Raw genomic sequence first — 18,376 nt, forward strand, 5'->3', positions numbered from 1 at the left:
GCCGCCTCCAACTGCCCGCTCACCGACTGTTGTGCGACGTGCCCACGAGGTGGAATTCAACACTAACCATGTTATCCAGAGTTTACCAGCAGCGCAGAGCGATTGTAGACTGCCAGATGTCAACTTCCACCAGAACTGGTAGTCAGGTCAGTCAGCTTCCTCAAGTCTACAATGAGGAGTGGACGTGGATGTCTGATATCTGTCAGGTGCTGAGTAACTTTGAGGAGTCAACACAGATGGTCAGTGGTGATGCCGCCATCATCAGCCTCACCATCCCGCTGCTTGGCCTGTTGAAAAACTCTCTGGTCAGCATGAAGTCCGAAGCTTTGCGCTCGTCACAAGAGACTGGGTAAGAAGATTCCCTTGTTGATAGCCAAAGCACCCTTAGGTCTGTTTCTCAGCGCATATCGGAGGAGGTGGAGGAGGATGAGGAGGAAGAGGAGGAGAATGTTGGCGAGACAGAAGAGGGGACCATTGTTGAGTCCTTCACTGTTCAGCGTGTAAGGGCAGAAGAAGAGGAGTTGGAGGAGGAGGAAATGGACAGTCAGGCCAGTGAGGGGAGTGAATTCTTGCGCGTTGGGACTCTGGCGCATATGGCAGATTTCATGCTAAGCTGCCTATCCCGTGACTCTCGCGTTCAAAGAATTTATTCCAGCACCAATTACTGGGTATTCACTCTCCTGGACCCACGGTACAAGCAAAATCTTTCCACTCTCATCCCTGGAGAGGAAAGGAGTGTGAGAATGCATGAATACCAGCAGGCCCTGGTGCACAAGCTGAAACAGTATTTCCCTTCTGACAGCGCTAACGTCAAGGGGGCGTACTTCTGCGGGACAAGTAGCGAGGGAGAGTAGGCGACCAGGCAGCTTGTCCAGCACTGGCAGGGGTACGCTTTACAAGGCCTTTGCCAGTTTTATGTCACGCCAGCAAGACACTGTCACCTGTCCCCAGTCTCGGCAGAGTAGGGCTGATCTTTACAGAAAGATGGTGAGGGAGTACGTAGCTGACCATACCATCGTCCTAAATGTTCACACAGCTCCCTACAACTACTGGGTTTCAAAGCTGGACATGTGGCACGAACTGGCGCTGTACGCCTTGGAGGTTCTTGCCTGCCCTGCCGCTAGCGTCTTGTCCGAGCGGGTTTTCAGTGCAGCTGGTGGCATCATCACCGATAAGCGTACACGCCTGTCGACTGACAGCGCTGACAGGCTGACGCTTATCAAGATGAATAAAGCCTGGATTTCTCTGGATTTCCATTCTCCACCAGGTGAAAGAAGCTGAACCTGAATAATGTATGCACTCCTCCTCCTCATTGTCCTCCTTCTCCTCCTCTTTGTACACTAAAGCAGAGGAAACTGGCTATTTTTTTGCCAGGGCCAACTGGCTCTGGCTATAGTACTCTATGTATTTAATTTTTCTGGAGGGCCAACTACCCTGTCCTCTGTTTTAAACAATTTTTGGGAGTGCCACATACAGGCACTCAATCTATGTAATTTTTCTGGAGGACCAGCTACCTGCTCCTCTGGTTTGAAAACTTTTTTGGACTGCCACATACAGGCACTCAATTTATTTAATCTTTTTGGAGGACCAGCTACCTGCTCCTCTGCTTTGAAAACTTTTTTGGACTGCCACATACAGGCACTCAATCTATGTAATTTTTCTGGAGGACCAGCTACCTGCTCCTCTGGTTTGAAAACTTTTTTGGACTGCCACATACAGGCACTCAATTTATTTAATCTTTTTGGAGGACCAGCTACCTGCTCCTCTGGTTTGAAAACTTTTTTGGACTGCCACATACAGGCACTCAATCTATGTAATTTTTCTGGAGGACCAGATACCTGCTCCTCTGGTTTGAAAACTTTTTTGGACTGCCACATACAGGCACTCAATCTATGTAATTTTTCTGGAGGACCAGCTACCTGCTCCTCTGGTTTGAAAACTTTTTTGGACTTCCACATACAGGCACTATCCAAATTAAATTGTCTCCATAGCAGCCTCCACACGTCGTCTTTTTAGCTGCCTTCACACGTTGTCTCCATTGCTACCTCCACACGTCATCGCCATAGCTGCCTCCAAAAGTAGTCCATATAGCTGCCTCCATACATGGTCCCCTTATCAAACGAGCTGTGTCAGGCAGAATTTTGGATTGTTTTCATGGCTTCCATGTTAACTTTGTCGCCACCCTGCTGTGTAATCCACAAAATATACTGGCAAACTTTTATCATTTACCAATATTATTTCAGCACTTCTTGCGCATCTGTTTACATTCCCCTCACCCGCCAGAACCCAAACTTATAAGAACGCTACTACACTTGATCTTATACAAAAGGTTCTTAGAAGTGCTGTTTTGGGAGTAGCCTAGAGACAGGGGCTTGGATTGGCGAAAGCTCGCCTGGCAGCGGAGCACCAGCTCCATCCCAAGATCCAACTAACATAGTTTTAACTGCAGCACCTTTAATCTACTACTAGTTCACTGCCTCCATACATTGTCCCCTTATCAAACGAGCTGTGTCAGGCAGAATTTTGGGTTGTTTTCATGGCTTCCACATCAAACTTGTTAACTTTGTCGCCACCCTGCTGTGTAATCCACAAAATATACTGGCAAACTTTTATCATTTACCAATATTATTTCAGCGCTTCTTGCGCATCTGTTTACATTCCCCTCACCCGCCAGAACCCAAACTTATAAGAACGCTACTACACTTGATCTTATACAAAAGGTTCTTAGAAGTGCTGTTTGGGGAGTAGCCTAGAGACAGGGGCTTGGATTGGCGAAAGCTCGCCTGGCAGCGGAGCGCCAGCTCCATCCCAAGATCCAACTAACATAGTTTTAACTGCAGCACCTTTAATCTACTACTAGTTCACTGCCTCCATACATTGTCCCCTTATCAAACGAGCTGTGTCAGGCAGAATTTTGGGTTGTTTTCATGGCTTCATCAAACTTGTTAACTTTGTCGCCACCCTGCTGTGTAATCCACAAAATATACTGGCAAACTTTTATCATTTACCAATATTATTTGAGCACTTCTTGCTCACCTCCTTTGGTTCCTCTCTGCCACCCATTGGGTTTAAGCCTGAGTCCATTTGGGGTATGTTGCCAAGACACTCTCTAGCCTGCCGCTGCTGCCGCTGTCTCTGCATAGTCCCCTATAGTGTCAGGGTCAATTATTGGATGTTTTAGATGCTATCTAGCCTCATTCGGTCACTCTGTCATTGCCATGCTGTTGCCCATACTTTTGGCATAATGGTGCGTTTAAGCAGCCTCAGAGGCATCCATGCATGCTGCTCCTGCTGTTTCCTGTCCATTTCCGTGGTGTTTCCATCCTTTTCTGAGGTTCCCAGGTGCTTGGCCAAGCTTCCCTGTGCAGATCCTTGGTCCCCTTGAAAAATGCTCGAGTCTCCCATTGACTTCAATGGGGCGCGTTATTCGAGACAAGCACTCGAGCATCGGGAAAAGTTCGTCTCGAATAACGAGTACCCGAGCATTTTAGTGCTCGCTCATCTCTAATGGTGACACATCGGAGGCTGGTGTAATGAGAGTCTCCGCCTCTCACACATTGGGGGGCTGGTGTAAAACTCCTCATAATTGTTTATAATTAGCCCAAAATAAACAAACAAATATTTACCAACATTTTATTTTTAACATTGTTGCATTACTTAAGTTGTATGCAATAATAATAATAATACGCAGCTGTACAATAACAAGAAAATCAACTAACACATGAAGAAAAAAGCTATGGTTAGAGTAATAAAAACATGTTTTCTGTTATTCTCTCCTGCCATCTTAGTTGTAGTTAATTCCATTTCTAAGCCTAAAAGAATTATAGTACTCCATCATGTGAAACAAAATGATTTTTACATTAACAAGAATAAAATACACCTACATGGAGAAGGAGGTGGAATTTTTATGTATTGCATTTTTTACACAAAGGGCACCGTTATCCCTAGAAGAAATGTGCATATATGAATATATATATATATTTATTTAATAACCCCAAAGTATTACATTCTCTAGATGTACTTTTTTCCTTCCTTAAAATACTTATTGTGCTTTGATAATCCATGTTTATTCATATTATACATTGATATAAACAATTCTAAAAGTAGAAATAGTAAACATTAAAAAAAAATTACTTACACCATGTGATCGTTCATTTTCAACCTAGAGAATGAGCATTATGTAGTTACGCCAATGCATGAGCATTTAGCATTCTGAAACTGTTACTATGCAGTGAAACAGTTATCTACTCTTAAAACGGATTATAATATGCATGTGTCTATTACCATCCAAAAATATACCATGATTTTAAGTCTAATTTAAAAACTACTGTACTTTTAGGTCACTTTTAAACTTTAAAGGAAACCTGTCATCAGGATTTCACATTTTTATCTAATTACAGGATCCCATAGTCTGTTCCACCTGTTATGTTTAGACTACGCTTACAACTCTACTCAGCTCATGTCTGCATGAGGGGAGGTAAAGGAGGGAGGAAGTACAGTTGTTAGAGCAGTGTGCAGTTTGCTGTCTGGGAGCCAGGTATACTTTGATTCATTGTTAAAACGAATCCTAAATGAATACTAAACAGGTTACGGGAACCTGTCATTAGGTGAAAATGTGATGACAGATTTCCTTAAAAAAATATAATTTTTTTTCATTTTATAAATAAAAAATGCAGGTGATAATTCAATGTTATATATTTTATAAAAAAAACATTTTCTCTGTACTCAGAAAACAGATTGATAATAAGAAGTTAAGAAAGATTCTAATAACTTAACACCTTACAGAACTGAAAAGTATTATCTAGGTCTGAATGGACTGAAGTCTTTATAAGCTTCTACTCCCTGTGAACTGATTTCATAAGTGCTTTCATGTATACTGATCATTGCATAGGAAAAGGTCAGGGAAACAGGATAAACAAGCCATTGCAATTATTTCAGGGCTTCTGCTCCAGAAATAAGGGTGGGGGCATTTATCAGGGCAACACTAAATTTATAAATTCAGTGACATCATGGGTAGAATGCTGAATTCTTCCACTTTTTCTTTCAACATGTCTATTCAGTATATTATTTATTTGTGTGGCTACTTGGATTGTTAAAAGTATGCATTCTTTTATGGGACATTTTGGGGTTTTAAAAGTATGCCCTTATGCCTCATATATGTTAAAAATACATAGGGCAGTATATTAAGCTTACAGATCAGCTGAAAATCTACCATTTGATTTGATGCATTATGAACTTAACATACCATGAGAATGCTGTAGCTACACTGATGCAGAATCATATATTGTTTAATCCCTGTTGTGAGTGGTTTTGCTGAAAAAAAACAATTATAATAATATGATAATGAAGCTCTGTCACTTCTGTACCTGAGCTCAGCGCTTTTCCTTTCACATAAGTTATGCACTGCACCAGATGCAACCATTGTTCTCCTTGCCAGGCATAATAATCAAATGCTGCACCATCTCCCAGGTGCAGTGTATGAGTCATCCAGCTCAGGTTGATTATTCCTGTCTTGGCTGTTCAGAAAGATTGTATGTAATATGGATCCAGCTATCCCAAGGTCCTGAATTTTATAAATGTTTTTTCAGAAAAACCACTCAATTCAGGGATTTAACAAGATATGATTCTGCAGCAGTGTAGCTATAGCATTCTCAAGGTATGTTTAGTTCATAATGCATCAAATCAAATGGCAAATTAATTAGCACATGCCATGCTTTGTCTTTTTCCACAAAACGGAACAATATTTTTCACTGAAGAGTAATAAAATAATTTTTAGAAATAATAGTATTCAAGTTATCTTTTATAAAATTTGGTAAGGGATTTTATAAAAAAAAAGGATCTGTAACTAAATTGATGAATGGCCCCTACGTTATTATTTTGCCATAAAAGAAAAATATGAAGTTAAAATAAGCTTATAAAACTAATGAACTTCCTTCCTAACCCATTTTAATTATATACAGTAAACCATTAGTTTCCAAACCGTCCATATTTGCTCACTTCTTGAGAACTATTCTTGCATACATTTTGTAAACATAAAAAAATCATAATTTGGTTATAATATACAAAGCAAAATTAACAAATCCAGTAAATCCAAGTTAAATTATGGATATAAATGGGTGTAAAATCAAAATTTCTAATAAAATATGTATAAAATATTTACATAATGCCAAACCAGTCAATATTTTATGGATCTTTCATTAGATATGATTGACTTAAAATGGTGATTGAATATATTCAATTGTCTTTGTCACTCCAGTCAATTATTGCTGATTATTGCTCAAGCAGTCCTGAATTGAAAGCTCATGGCTGTAGTATATGTCTTGGTGTGCGGTGATGTTCTGATTTCCCACGTGACTTTCGCTCTTGTGGATTTATATGTTTCCATTTATTTGAAGACATTTTCAGTTTCCTTTTCCTTTTATCGGTGCACCACACTTTCTCACAATATTCCTCAACCTTTTGGAAATTACTGTATCCAATTAATTGCAAGAACTCCTTATACCACTGCTTGGATGACTGGGGGATGCTCGGTTGTCCAGGACAAGGCATTTTTTGTAGTGTAATTTCTTCCTCTTCTTCTTTGTGAAATATATCATCAACACGTTCTTCTTCAACAATGTCCAAAGTCATTTTTCTAATGGTATGAATGTAAGAATTTTCCACAGTTTGGCAATAATATATTCCAGCATCTGATTTATGAAGCTTTAGGAATAAAAGTCCAAACTCTGTCATTATTACTTTTTCACTTGTTTTCACCTATGGAATAAATATAAAAATGTATTACAACAGAAATCTTTTCTAAAAATCAAATGGGACTGAAAATATATAGAAAAATCTATAAATCTGAGATGCCACACTCAGGAACAGTGAGTGGAGTTTCTAGAAAAAAACATTTTTTTCTAATGTCTAAACTCTTGTCTTTCACACATTGGGGCAAATTTACTTACCCGGCCCATTCGCGATCCAGCGGCGCGTTCTCTGCTCTGGATTCGGGTCCGGCCGGGATTCATGAAGGCAGTTCCTCCGCCGTCCACCAGGTGGCGCTGCTGCGCTGAAAGTCATCTCATCGCGCCGGAATGCACCACCTCGGACCAGGTGAAGGTAAGCGCTCTCCAAGCGACACTTTTTCGGTTTTTAAATGCGGCGGTTTTTCCGAATACGTCGGGTTTTCGTTCGGCCACGCCCCCCCGATTTCCGTCGCGCGCATGCCGGCGCCGATGCGCCACAATTCGATCGCGTGCGCCACAATCCCGGGGCAATTCAGGTACAATCGGCGCAAATCGGAAATATTCGGGTAACACGTCGGGAAAACGCGAATCGGGCCCTTAGTAAATGACCCCCACTGTTTTTTTTTTAAGCAAAATGTGACTACTGAAGTGCTATGTTAGACATTGACTCATCACGTGGTATAAAATATAATCTTTGAACCTTTACTGCATATTATTAACACATTTTATTTTGAATGATGCAATTTCCGTTGCTCGATTTTGTTTTTGGCTTAATATATTGTTCTGTACAGTAGCTATATATAAATAGACTACATGGTTTACATCTGGATTCTGTATATTCTTTGTGTCTTTGTTTTGTCTCAAGTTTCCTTTCATATTCCACAAACATGCTGATAGGATAATTTACGTCTAATAAAATTAGTAATGTGTCAGTGTCTTTTAGATAAAGACTTTGGATGATGAATTCCATCTGTGGTAATATTAAGGTTATAGAATCAACTTAACACAATAATACAGTACATGAGTAAAACAACATAATAGTAACAACAAACACAAGTCTAGTGTACTCTGACTGTATTACAGCTTAAATTAGTTACATTATTTTCTACTCTGTTATCTTTAAAATATCATGTAAATACTTTTGTGTAAAAGCTACAAAAGTGCTTAAGAAATGATGCCTTTATTGGCTAATCAGAAAAATGATATTTGTTGCAAGCTTTCAGGGCACACAGGCCCCTTCTTCCGGCGTCAATACAAATGAAGCACTGAGAGAAAAACACATTTGAGAGATGTTACACTAATATAATTAGTACATATGGTGAGACACAATTAAGATAAAGCCGGGGTAATAAAACTGGAGGTTATGTCTTTTGTGGGGTTTGAAGTGTGTCCATGTACTGGGCCATAAACCCAGGTGCAATATTGAGGCCTTGGGTCAGTAACTAGAAAGTTGTCATCACCTTGAACTCCCAGGTTTTCATTTCTTTGCTATCCTTAAAGTCTTTTAGTATTAGGACCTTTATCGTTCCTTCTCGCTGTTGCGAATGTTTTCCCACAGGTGTGTGCATCCCTTCGCTTATGGTGTGCCAGTGAGAATTCATCCTGCTCTGTAGTTTTTGTTGAGTCTCCCCAATGTATATATTATTTTTGTGACACCTCATGCACAGTATCATGTACACAACATTGTCGGATGTACAGGAGAATGTGCCTGGGATTTTATAGTCCTGTTGTGTGTTGGGATGTGGATTGTGATGATAGAACATGGGCACAAGTCTTGCATTTTTTGTTGTTGCAGGGAAAAGTGCCTGTCTGTGTTGGTGGTGAGAGGGCAATTCTTACCAGGAGATTCCTCATATTTTGTGGTTGTTTGTAGGCAAGGAGGAGTAAGTCCAGCAATATATTTTCTATACCCTGTTGTCCTTATGAAGAATGGCCTGGAGATTTGATGCAATTTTCTTTAAAAATTTCACTCCGGGGTTGTACATCACCACTAGGGGAACTCTGCACTTGTCCTCTTTCTGTTGGTATTCCAGCAGGCTGCTCCTTGGAATCCTTGTAGCTCTGTGGATACGTGTATCTATATCTATATTTAACTTCAGACCCCTACAATCCACCCCCACCCCATGGCCCTTCTCTGAGTAACATAACCTCCAGTTTTATTACCCCGGCTTATCTTAATTGTGTCTCACCATATGTACTAATTATCTTAGTATAACATCCCTCAAATATTGTGTTTTTCTCTCAGTGCTTCAATTATTTCCATGCCTGAAGAAGGGGCCTGTGTGCCCTGAAATTCAATAAATTACAAGCATCCAGGCAGCTTTACCAGATGTCACAGTAGCCACAGAGGCCATCTTTAAGTTGGATGTTCTTATCTGCCTGTGTAAAGTATGATTTGTCTGAAACAAACTTAATGATACTGAGATACCTTAGTTAACTAAGCACGTGGAACTATAATAGAATGTTGTATTTATTTGACTTTGAAAAAACCTTCATAAAAGAAAATCTAGAAAAATGTTTTTTCTATTTGTAAGCTATTTGTCATTAAATCCTTCAGTGACTTCAGTAGATACAATGGACACACATCAGGTAATGCAACTTAAAGCTGTTTTCTCATAAAATACATTTCTGGTATGTTTTCAGAATATGGCATACATATCTGAAAGATGTATGATCTGGCCTCAGAAGTTGCTAATGTATTGCCATGGCACCAGAGGCCTAGTAAAGGCTTTCAGGACTGCCGGAGTTAACCCTTTCGTTAGTTCTGCCTGAGTTAAAGACTTAATATACTGACCATCAGCTCTATGCTGACAACCAAAACACATTGCAATATCATTGTAATGCAGTATGTTAAATGTGTGATCAGGGTATCAAAAGTAAAAATATGTGTAAAAGTATAAAAATTAAAGCAAGAAATCCCCCTTCATACAAACCATTTTATTACAATAAAAAATGACTATAATCGCCCCACATGTAGTATTACTCTAATCCAGTGATTTTCAACCTTTTTTGAGCCGCGGCACACTTTTTATAATTAGAAAATCCTGGGGCACACCACCACCAAAATAGCACAAAATTACACTAAAACAGTCATATTATACATATAGTTAATAATATATATTCTAAATTTATTTTACTGTGAAACCTGGGCCTGTTTCGATAAACACAAAAGGGATATCCTGGCAGGAATGGTGGAAAGACACACACGAAGCTCTTCCTCAACAGTTCTCAGTTTCTCCCTGTTTTTAATATATGGTGCTGATTATTATGTGGCTCATATACTGCAAAATAAAGGGGTACAATGAGAAGTACTATGGCCATGAGGCCAGAGTACAAGTGCCAGCTCATATACTCAGCATATGAGCTGGTACTTGTAGAACTCCAGCCTCATGACTATAGTGTTTCTCATTTTACATTTCTCAGAGATGAGAGATGAGCGAACATACTCGTCCGAGCTTGATGCTCGATCGAGCATTAGCGTACTCGTAACTGCTCGTTGCTCGGACGAATATTTCGCCCGCTCGAGAAAATGGCAGCTCCCGCCGTTTTGCTTTTTGGCGGCCAGAAACAGAGCCAATCACAAGCCAGGAGACTCTGCACTCCACCCAGCATGACGTGGTACCCTTACACGTCGATAGCAGTGGTTGGCTGGCCAGATCAGGTGACCCTGGGATAGACTAGCCGCTGCCCGCGCTGCTCGGATCATTCTCTGTCTGGATGCCGCTAGGGAGAGAGCTGCTGCTGGTCAGGGAAAGCGTTAGGGTGTTCTATTAGCTTACTGTTAGGCAGGAGTGATTCTACAACAGCCCTTCTTAGGGCTACAATAACGTTATCCTTTTTTTTTTTATTTGCTTGTGGCTGGGCTTGCTGGCACTAGTAGTGCAGCTAGTACCATATTGTGAGGAATTAGCAGGGGGACTTGCTACCGTTGTGTTTAGCTCTTAGTGACACACATATCCACCTCAAACACCAAAGTGGGAAAATTTATTAGGGGTTTGATTTCAATTAGGCACAGTCTGCCAGTTTCTTTTTATTTTACGTTTATTTTTTTCATAACTCAGTGTCATCTCATCTTGCATAGTAGTGTGCTTTAATACTTGGCTAGAAAATAGCCATAGGAGAATCCAAATGGCTTACTTACGCCTACAGTAGCGTTATATATATTTGATTTCTGGTTGATCTGCTGGTGGCTGTAGTTGTTGCAGTGCATCTACTAGCAAATTGTGAGCAATTTGGAGTGAGACTTGCGACCACTGTGTTTTGCGCTTAGTGACGCACATATCCATCGCAAAGACCGAAGTGGGAAAATTTATTAGGGCCCGGGGTTGGATTTCAATTAGGCACAGTCTGCCATTTCCTTTTTTATTTTACGTTTATTTTTTTCATAACTCAGCGTCATCTCATCTGGCATAGCAGTGTGCTTTCATACTTGGCTAGAAAATAGCCATAGCAATAGGATAGCATCGTTTGGTTTTAAAAACTAAAAAACACACAAAAAAAAACAAAAAAACACAAAAAAAAGTAAAAAAAAAATTAAAGTTATAACTCTCATTTTCAAAATGTTTAACTCGAGGGCTAGGGGTAGAGGACGAGGGCGGGGACGTGGGCGTCCAACTACTGCAGGGGTCAGAGGCCGTGGTCCTGGGCGGGGTGAGACACCACCTGCTGATGAGGGAGCAGGGGAACGCCGCAGAGCTACACTCCCTAGGTTCATGTCTGAAGTTACTGGGACTCGTGGTATGAGCACTGTTGAGGCCAGAACAGTGCGAACAGGTGATGTCGTGGATTGCCGACAATGCTTCGAGCAATTTGTCCACCAGTCAGTCTTCCACGCAGTCCACCCATGTCACCGAAATCGGCACTCCTCCAGCTCCTGCACCTCAGCCTCCTCCCCCCCAGTCTGCCCCCTCCCAGCAAAATTTGCCATTTGAACCGGCATACTCTGAGGAACTGTTTTCTGGACCCTTCCCACAGTCACAAACCACTTGTCCGGTTGCTGATGAGCAATTTTCCGATGCCCAGGTTTTCCACCAGTCGCAGTCTGTGGGTGATGATGACCTTGTTGACGTAGTGGAAGAAGTGTGTAAAGAGGTGTCCGACGATGAGGAGACACGGTTGTCAGACAGTGGGGAAGTTGTTGTCAGGGCAGGAAGTCCGAGGGGGGAGCAGACTGAGGGATCGGAGGATGATGAGGTGACAGACCCAAGCTGGGTTGAGAGGCCGGGTGAACACAGTGCTTCTGAGACGGAGGAGAGTCCTCGACCAGAACAGGTTGGAAGAGGCAGTGGTGGGGCCAGACGGAGAGGCAGGGCCAGAGCTGGTGCATCAGCGCCAAATGTGTCAACTAGTGAAGCTACCGTGGCGAGGGCTCCTGCGGCGAGGGCTAGATTTTCAGAAGTCTGGAGGTTCTTTAAGGAAACACCGGATGACCGACGGACTGTGGTGTGCAACATTTGCCAAACCAGGATCAGCAGGGGTTCCACCACTACTAGCTTAACTACCACCAGTATGCGCAGGCATATGAATGCTAAACACCCCACTCAGTGGCAACAAGCGCGTTCACCTCCGACCGTGCACACCACTGCTCCTTCCCCTGTGTCAGCTGATAGTCAGCCCCCTGCCCAGGACCCTGCCACAAAAACCCCATCGTCGCCTCCACGATCCTCCACAGCATCCACCAGCGTTCAGCTCTCCATACCCCAGACGCTGGAGCGGAAACGCAAATATAGTGCAACCCACCCGCACGCCCAAGCCCTTAATGTGCACATCTCCAGATTGCTAAGCCTGGAGATGCTGCCCTATAGGCTAGTAGAGACCGAGGCCTTTCGCAGCCTCATGGCGGCGGCCGCCCCTCGGTATTCGGTCCCCAGCCGCCACTACTTTTCCCGATGTGCCGTCCCAGCCCTGCACCAGCACGTGTCAGACAACATAATCCGTGCCCTGACCAACGCCGTTTCTGACAAGGTCCACCTGACCACGGACACGTGGACGAGTGCTGCCGGGCAGGGCCACTATATATCGCTGACGGCACATTGGGTTAACTTGGTGGAGGCTGGGACTGAGTCTGACCCTGCGGCTGGTCATATACTGCCGACGCCGAGGATTGCGGGGCCTACCTCGGTCCAGGTGTTTCAGGCCTACTATGTCTCCTCCTCCTCCCACCCCTCCTCCACCTCCTCCTCCGAACGACCATCCGTGGGCATGGCGCCATCAGTCGGTAGCTCTAGGCACAGCAGCAGTGCCGTCGCTAAGCGACAGCAGGCGGTGCTGAAACTGCTGAGCCTAGGCGATAAAAGGCACACCCCCCAAGAACTATTACAGGGCATTACGGCGCAGACTGATCTGTGGCTGGCACCGCTGAACCTGAAGCCAGGCATGGTTGTGTGTGACAACGGCCGTAACCTGGTGGCGGCTCTGCAACTCGGCAGACTGACACGTGCCATGCCTGGCCCATGTGTTAAATCTGATAGTTCAGCGTTTCCTCAAGACATACCCCAATCTGTCTGATTTGCTCACGAAGGTGAGCCGCATCTGTGCGCATTTCAGGAAGTCCAGCACAGATGCTGCCACTCTCAGGGCAGCGCAGCGCCGCCTCCAACTGCCCGCTCACCGACTGTTGTGCGACGTGCCCACGAGGTGGAATTCAACACTGACCATGTTATCCAGAGTTTACCAGCAGCGCCGAGCGATTGTAGACTGCCAGATGTCAACTTCCACCAGAACTGGTAGTCAGGTCAGTCAGCTTCCTCAAGTCTACAATGAGGAGTGGACGTGGATGTCTGATATCTGTCAGGTGCTGAGTAACTTTGAGGAGTCAACACAGATGGTCAGTGGCGATGCCGCCATCATCAGCCTCACCATCCCGCTGCTTGGCCTGTTGAAAAACTCTCTGGTCAGCATGAAGTCGGAAGCTTTGCGCTCCTCACAAGAGACGGGGGAAGAAGATTCCCTTGTTGATAGCCAAAGCACCCTTAGGTCTGTTTCTCAGCGCATATCGGAGGAGGTGGAGGAGGATGAGGAGGAAGAGGAGGAGAATGTTGGCGAGACACAAGAGGGGACCATTGTTGAGTCCTTCACTGTTGAGCGTGTATGGGCAGAAGAAGAGGAGTTGGAGGAGGAGGAAATGGACAGTCAGGCCAGTGAGGGGAGTGAATTCTTACGCGTTGGTACTCTGGCGCATATGGCAGATTTCATGCTAGGCTGCCTATCCCGCGACCCTCGCGTTCAAAGAATTTATTCCAGCACCGATTACTGGGTGTTCACTCTCCTGGACCCACGGTACAAGCAAAATCTTTCCACTCTCATCCCTGGAGAGGAAAGGAGTGTGAGAATGCATGAATACCAGCAGGCCCTGGTGCACAAGCTGAAACAGTATTTCCCTTCTGACAGCGCTAGCGGCAGAGTGCGTAGTTCTGCGGGACAAGTAGCGAGGGAGAGTAGGCGAGCAGGCAGCTTGTCCAGCACTGGCAAGGGTACGCTTTACAAGGCTTTTGCCAGCTTTATGTCACCCCAGCAAGACACTGTCACCTGTCCCCAGTCTCGGCAGAGTAGGGCTGATCTTTACAGAAAGATGGTGAGGGAGTACGTAGCTGACCATACCATCGTCCTAAATGATCACACAGCTCCCTACAACTACTGGGTTTCAAAGCTGGACATGTGGCACGAACTGGCGCTGTACGCCTTGGAGGTTCTTGCCTGCCCTGCCGCTAGCGTCTTGTCCGAGCGGGTTTTCAGTGCAGCTGGTGGCATCATCACCGATAAGCGTACACGTCTGTCGACTGACAGCGCTGACAGGCTGACGCTTATCAAGATGAATAAAGCCTGGATTTCTCCTAATTTCCAATCTCCACCAGGTGAAGGAAGCTCAACCTGAATAATTTATCCACTCCTCCTCCTCCTCCTCATTTTCCTCCTTCTCCTCCTCTTTGTACAGTAAAGCAGAGGAAACTGGCTATTTTTTTACAGGGCCCACTGGCTCTAGCTATAGTACTTTATGCATTTAATTTTTATGGAGGGCCACCGACCCGGTCCTCTGTTTTAAACCATTTTTGGGAGTGCCACATACAGGCACTCAATCTATTCAATTTTTCTGGAGGGCCACCTACCTGCTCCTCTGGTTTGAAAACTTTTTTGGACTGCCACATACAGGCACTCAATCTATTCCATTTTTATGGAGGGCCACCTACCTGCTCCTCTGGTTTGAAAACTTTTTTGGACTGCCACATACAGGCACTCAATCTATTCCATTTTTATGGAGGGCCACCTACCTGCTCCTTTGGTTTGAAAACTTTTTTGGACTGCCACATACAGGCACTATCCAAATTGAATTGTCTCCATAGCAGCCTCCACATGTTGTCTCCATTGCTACCTCCAAAAGCCGTCCATATAGCTGCCTCCATACATCGTCCCTTTATCAAACGAGGTGTGTCAGGCCGAAATTTGGGTTGTTTTCATGGATTCCACATCAAAGTTGTTAACTTTGTCGCCACCCTGCTGTGTTATCCACAAAATACACTGGCAAACTTTTACCATTTACGGATATTATTTCAGCGCTTCTTGCACATCTGTTTACATTCCCCTCACCCGCCATATCCTAAACTTATAAGAACGCTACTACACTTGATCTTATACAAAAGGTTCTTAGAAGTGCTGTTTGGGGAGTAGCCTAGAGACAGGGGCTTGGATTGGCGAAAGCTCGCCTGGCAGCGGAGCGCCAGCTCCATGCCAAGAACCAACTAACATAGTTTTAACTGCAGCACCTTTAATCTACTACTAGTTCACTGCCTCCATACATGGCCGCCTTATCAAACGTGCTGTGTCAGGCAGAATTTTGGGTTGTTTTCATGGCTTCCACAACAAACTTGTTAACTTTGTCGCCACCCTGCTGTGTAATCCTCAAAATATACTGGCAAACTTTTACCATTTACGGATATTATTTCAGCGCTTCTTGCGCATCTGTTTACATTCCCCTCACCCGCCATATTCCAAACTTATAAGAACGCTACTACACTTAACTTGGTGCAGGCTGGGACCGAGTCTGACCCTGGGGCTGGTCATATACTGCCGACGCAGAGGATTGCGGGGCCTACCTCGGTCCAGGTGTTTCAGGCCTACTATGCCTCCTCCTCCTCCCACCCCTCCTCCACCTCCTCCTCCGAATTACCATCCGTGGGCATGGCGCCATCAGTCGGTAGCTCTAGGCACAGCAGCAGTGCCGTCGCTAAGCGACAGCAGGCGGTGCTCAAACTGCTGAGCCTAGGTGATAAAAGGCACACCGCCCAAGAGCTATTACAGGGCATTCCGCATCAAACTTGTTAACTTTGTCGCCACCGTGCTGTGTAAGCCACAAAATATACTGGAAAACTTTTTTCATTTACGGATATTATTTCAGCGCTTCTTGCGCAGATGTTTACATTCCCCTCACCCGCCATATCCCAAACTTATAAGAACGCTACTACACTTGATCTTATACAAAAGGTTCTTAGAAGTGCTGTTTGGGGAGTAGCCTAGAGACAGGGGCTTGGATTGGCAAAAGCTCGCCTGGCAGCGGAGCGCCAGCTCCATGCCAAGATCCAACTAACATAGTTTTAACTGCAGCACCTTTAATCTACTACTAGTTCACTGCCTCCATACATGGTCCCCTTATCAAACGAGCTGTGTCAGGCAGAATTTTGGATTGTTTTCATGGCTTCCATGTTAACTTTGTCGCCACCCTGCTGTGGGTGGCGACACAAAATATACTGGCACAAAATATACTGGCAAATATACTGGCAAACTTTTATCATGTACCGATATTATTTGAGCGCTTCTTGCTCACCTCCTTTGGTTCCTCTCTGCCACCCATTGGTTTGAAGCCTGAGTCCATTTAGGGTATGTTGCCATGCCACTCTCTAGCCTGCCGCTGCTGCCGCTGCCTCTGCATGCCGTCCCCTATAGTGTCAGGGTCAATTATTGGATGTTTTAGATGCTATCTAGCTTCATTCTGTCACTCTGTCATGGCCATGCTGTTACCCATAATTTTGGCATAATGGTGCGATTAAGCAGCCTCAGAGGCATCCATGCATTCTGCCCCTGCTGTTTCCTGTCCATTTCCGTGGTGTTTCCATCCTTTTCTGAGGTTCCCAGGTGTTTGGCCAAGCTTCCCTGTGCAGATCCTTGGTCCCCTTGAAAAATGCTCGAGTCTCCCATTGACTTCAATGGGGCTCGTTACTCGAAACGAGCACTCGAGCATCGGGAAAAGTTCGTCTCGAATAACGAGTACCCGAGCATTTTAGTGCTCGCTCATCTCTAGTTATATGCAGTATACTGCTGGAGTACTAAAAGTACCAGCTCGTATGCTGAGTATTCTGCCAACAGTTCATATACTCAGGTAAAAGCTCATATAGTCAGCATTATTGGCGAGCATTACCTTGGCGGTGGGCAAATGGGAGAGTCTTTCCGCTCTCAGGATGATGCGCCAGCCTCGGTGATGTCATTCTGTTGCGCGAGGTTCAAAGCTTGCGCATGTGTTATTGTCTCCTACATTGTAAGAAGCCGTGACTGCGCATTGCCGGGAAACAAAACACAGGGGCATCATAGTTTGGGGAACTTTCCCCGAGGCACACCCGACCATGTGTCGCGGCACACCAGTGTGCCACGGCACACTGGTTGAAAATCACTGGTCTAATCTATAAATACAATTTATTATAAAACCTGTGCGAAAAAAAATCCCAACAAATTGCGTAAAAATGCTGTGTTTGTGTAATCTAGTTTAAAATAACATTTTATAAAAAGTGAGCAAAATTCACACAAACCCCCAGATTGTACCAATAAAATTACAGCTCATCATGCAAAAAGCCTTAACTAGCTTTGTTGGTGGAAAAACAAGTTATGACCTTAGAGAAATATGCAATGAAATTATTGTATATCACTAATAAAAATAATCTATAATATATATATATATATATATATATATATATATATATATATATATATATGTTAGGTATTGCCAAAATCCTAAATCCTAAATTACAATCAATTAATTAGAGCAAAAATGGCCACCACCACGAAGTACAACTAATTTCCCAAAAAACAAGCTCCCAATCAGCGACATACGAGGAAAAATTTTAAAAAATTACTGCATTTAGAACTCGACAGAAAAAAAAGAAAAAAGGATCCTGAAAGCCAAAGAGGTCTATAAGGGTCAATTGTCTTTCACAGGAAAACCTCTACAAATTTTCAGCATACCTCATCTTTCTTTCCATCATGTGCTTTTTGCACAAACCAGATGACTTTAGACTTTAAAGAGCGGGGCATACATTCCAATAAAGTGCTGTTATGTTCGATACCATATACTGTATACTCTTCAGTCTTTCCTAGACCTTCTGGAAGAGACAAAAATAGTTGTTATTGCCTGTGGTGATGACCCCCGGAGCACTTGCAGCTATAACAAGGCCAAAGCCTGCATCAGGGTGCAAAGTGGATTCAGTCAGTGATGCAGCTTTAAAAGGTATAAATCAGACGGTACTTTTCCATTAAGATCAAGAATGTAAAGATATTGATAACACATAGGAAGACATGTGATGCAGTTGCAATGTAGATGTAAGGTGTCAGGCATTGTGGGTCTGTTCTCTGTTTGAAGCTGTGATTGACATGTTATCTCTGAGTTG

General features: G+C 43.8%; 1 protein-coding gene across 2 annotated transcripts in view; it reads right to left on the bottom strand.

The window, feature by feature from the left end:
* Positions 1 to 3,619: 3,619 nt before the first annotated feature.
* SEMA3E (semaphorin 3E) overlaps positions 3,620 to 18,376 on the bottom strand; it is a 102,609-nt gene continuing 87,852 nt past the window's right edge. The window contains exons 16-17 of one of the 2 annotated variants that reach the window (XM_072147284.1): positions 17,955 to 18,088; positions 3,620 to 6,756 (exon numbers count right to left, since the gene is read on the bottom strand). In XM_072147284.1, the coding sequence (XP_072003385.1) occupies positions 6,301 to 6,756; positions 17,955 to 18,088 (590 nt within the window). In that variant the 3' untranslated portion in view covers positions 3,620 to 6,300. Of the gene's footprint in view, positions 6,757 to 17,954; positions 18,092 to 18,376 lie in introns of both variants that reach the window. The other variant, XM_072147283.1, reaches the window with a different exon arrangement.

Source organism: Engystomops pustulosus, chromosome 4 (genome assembly GCF_040894005.1).
Source record: "Engystomops pustulosus chromosome 4, aEngPut4.maternal, whole genome shotgun sequence".
NCBI classification, from domain to species: domain Eukaryota; kingdom Metazoa; phylum Chordata; class Amphibia; order Anura; family Leptodactylidae; genus Engystomops; species Engystomops pustulosus.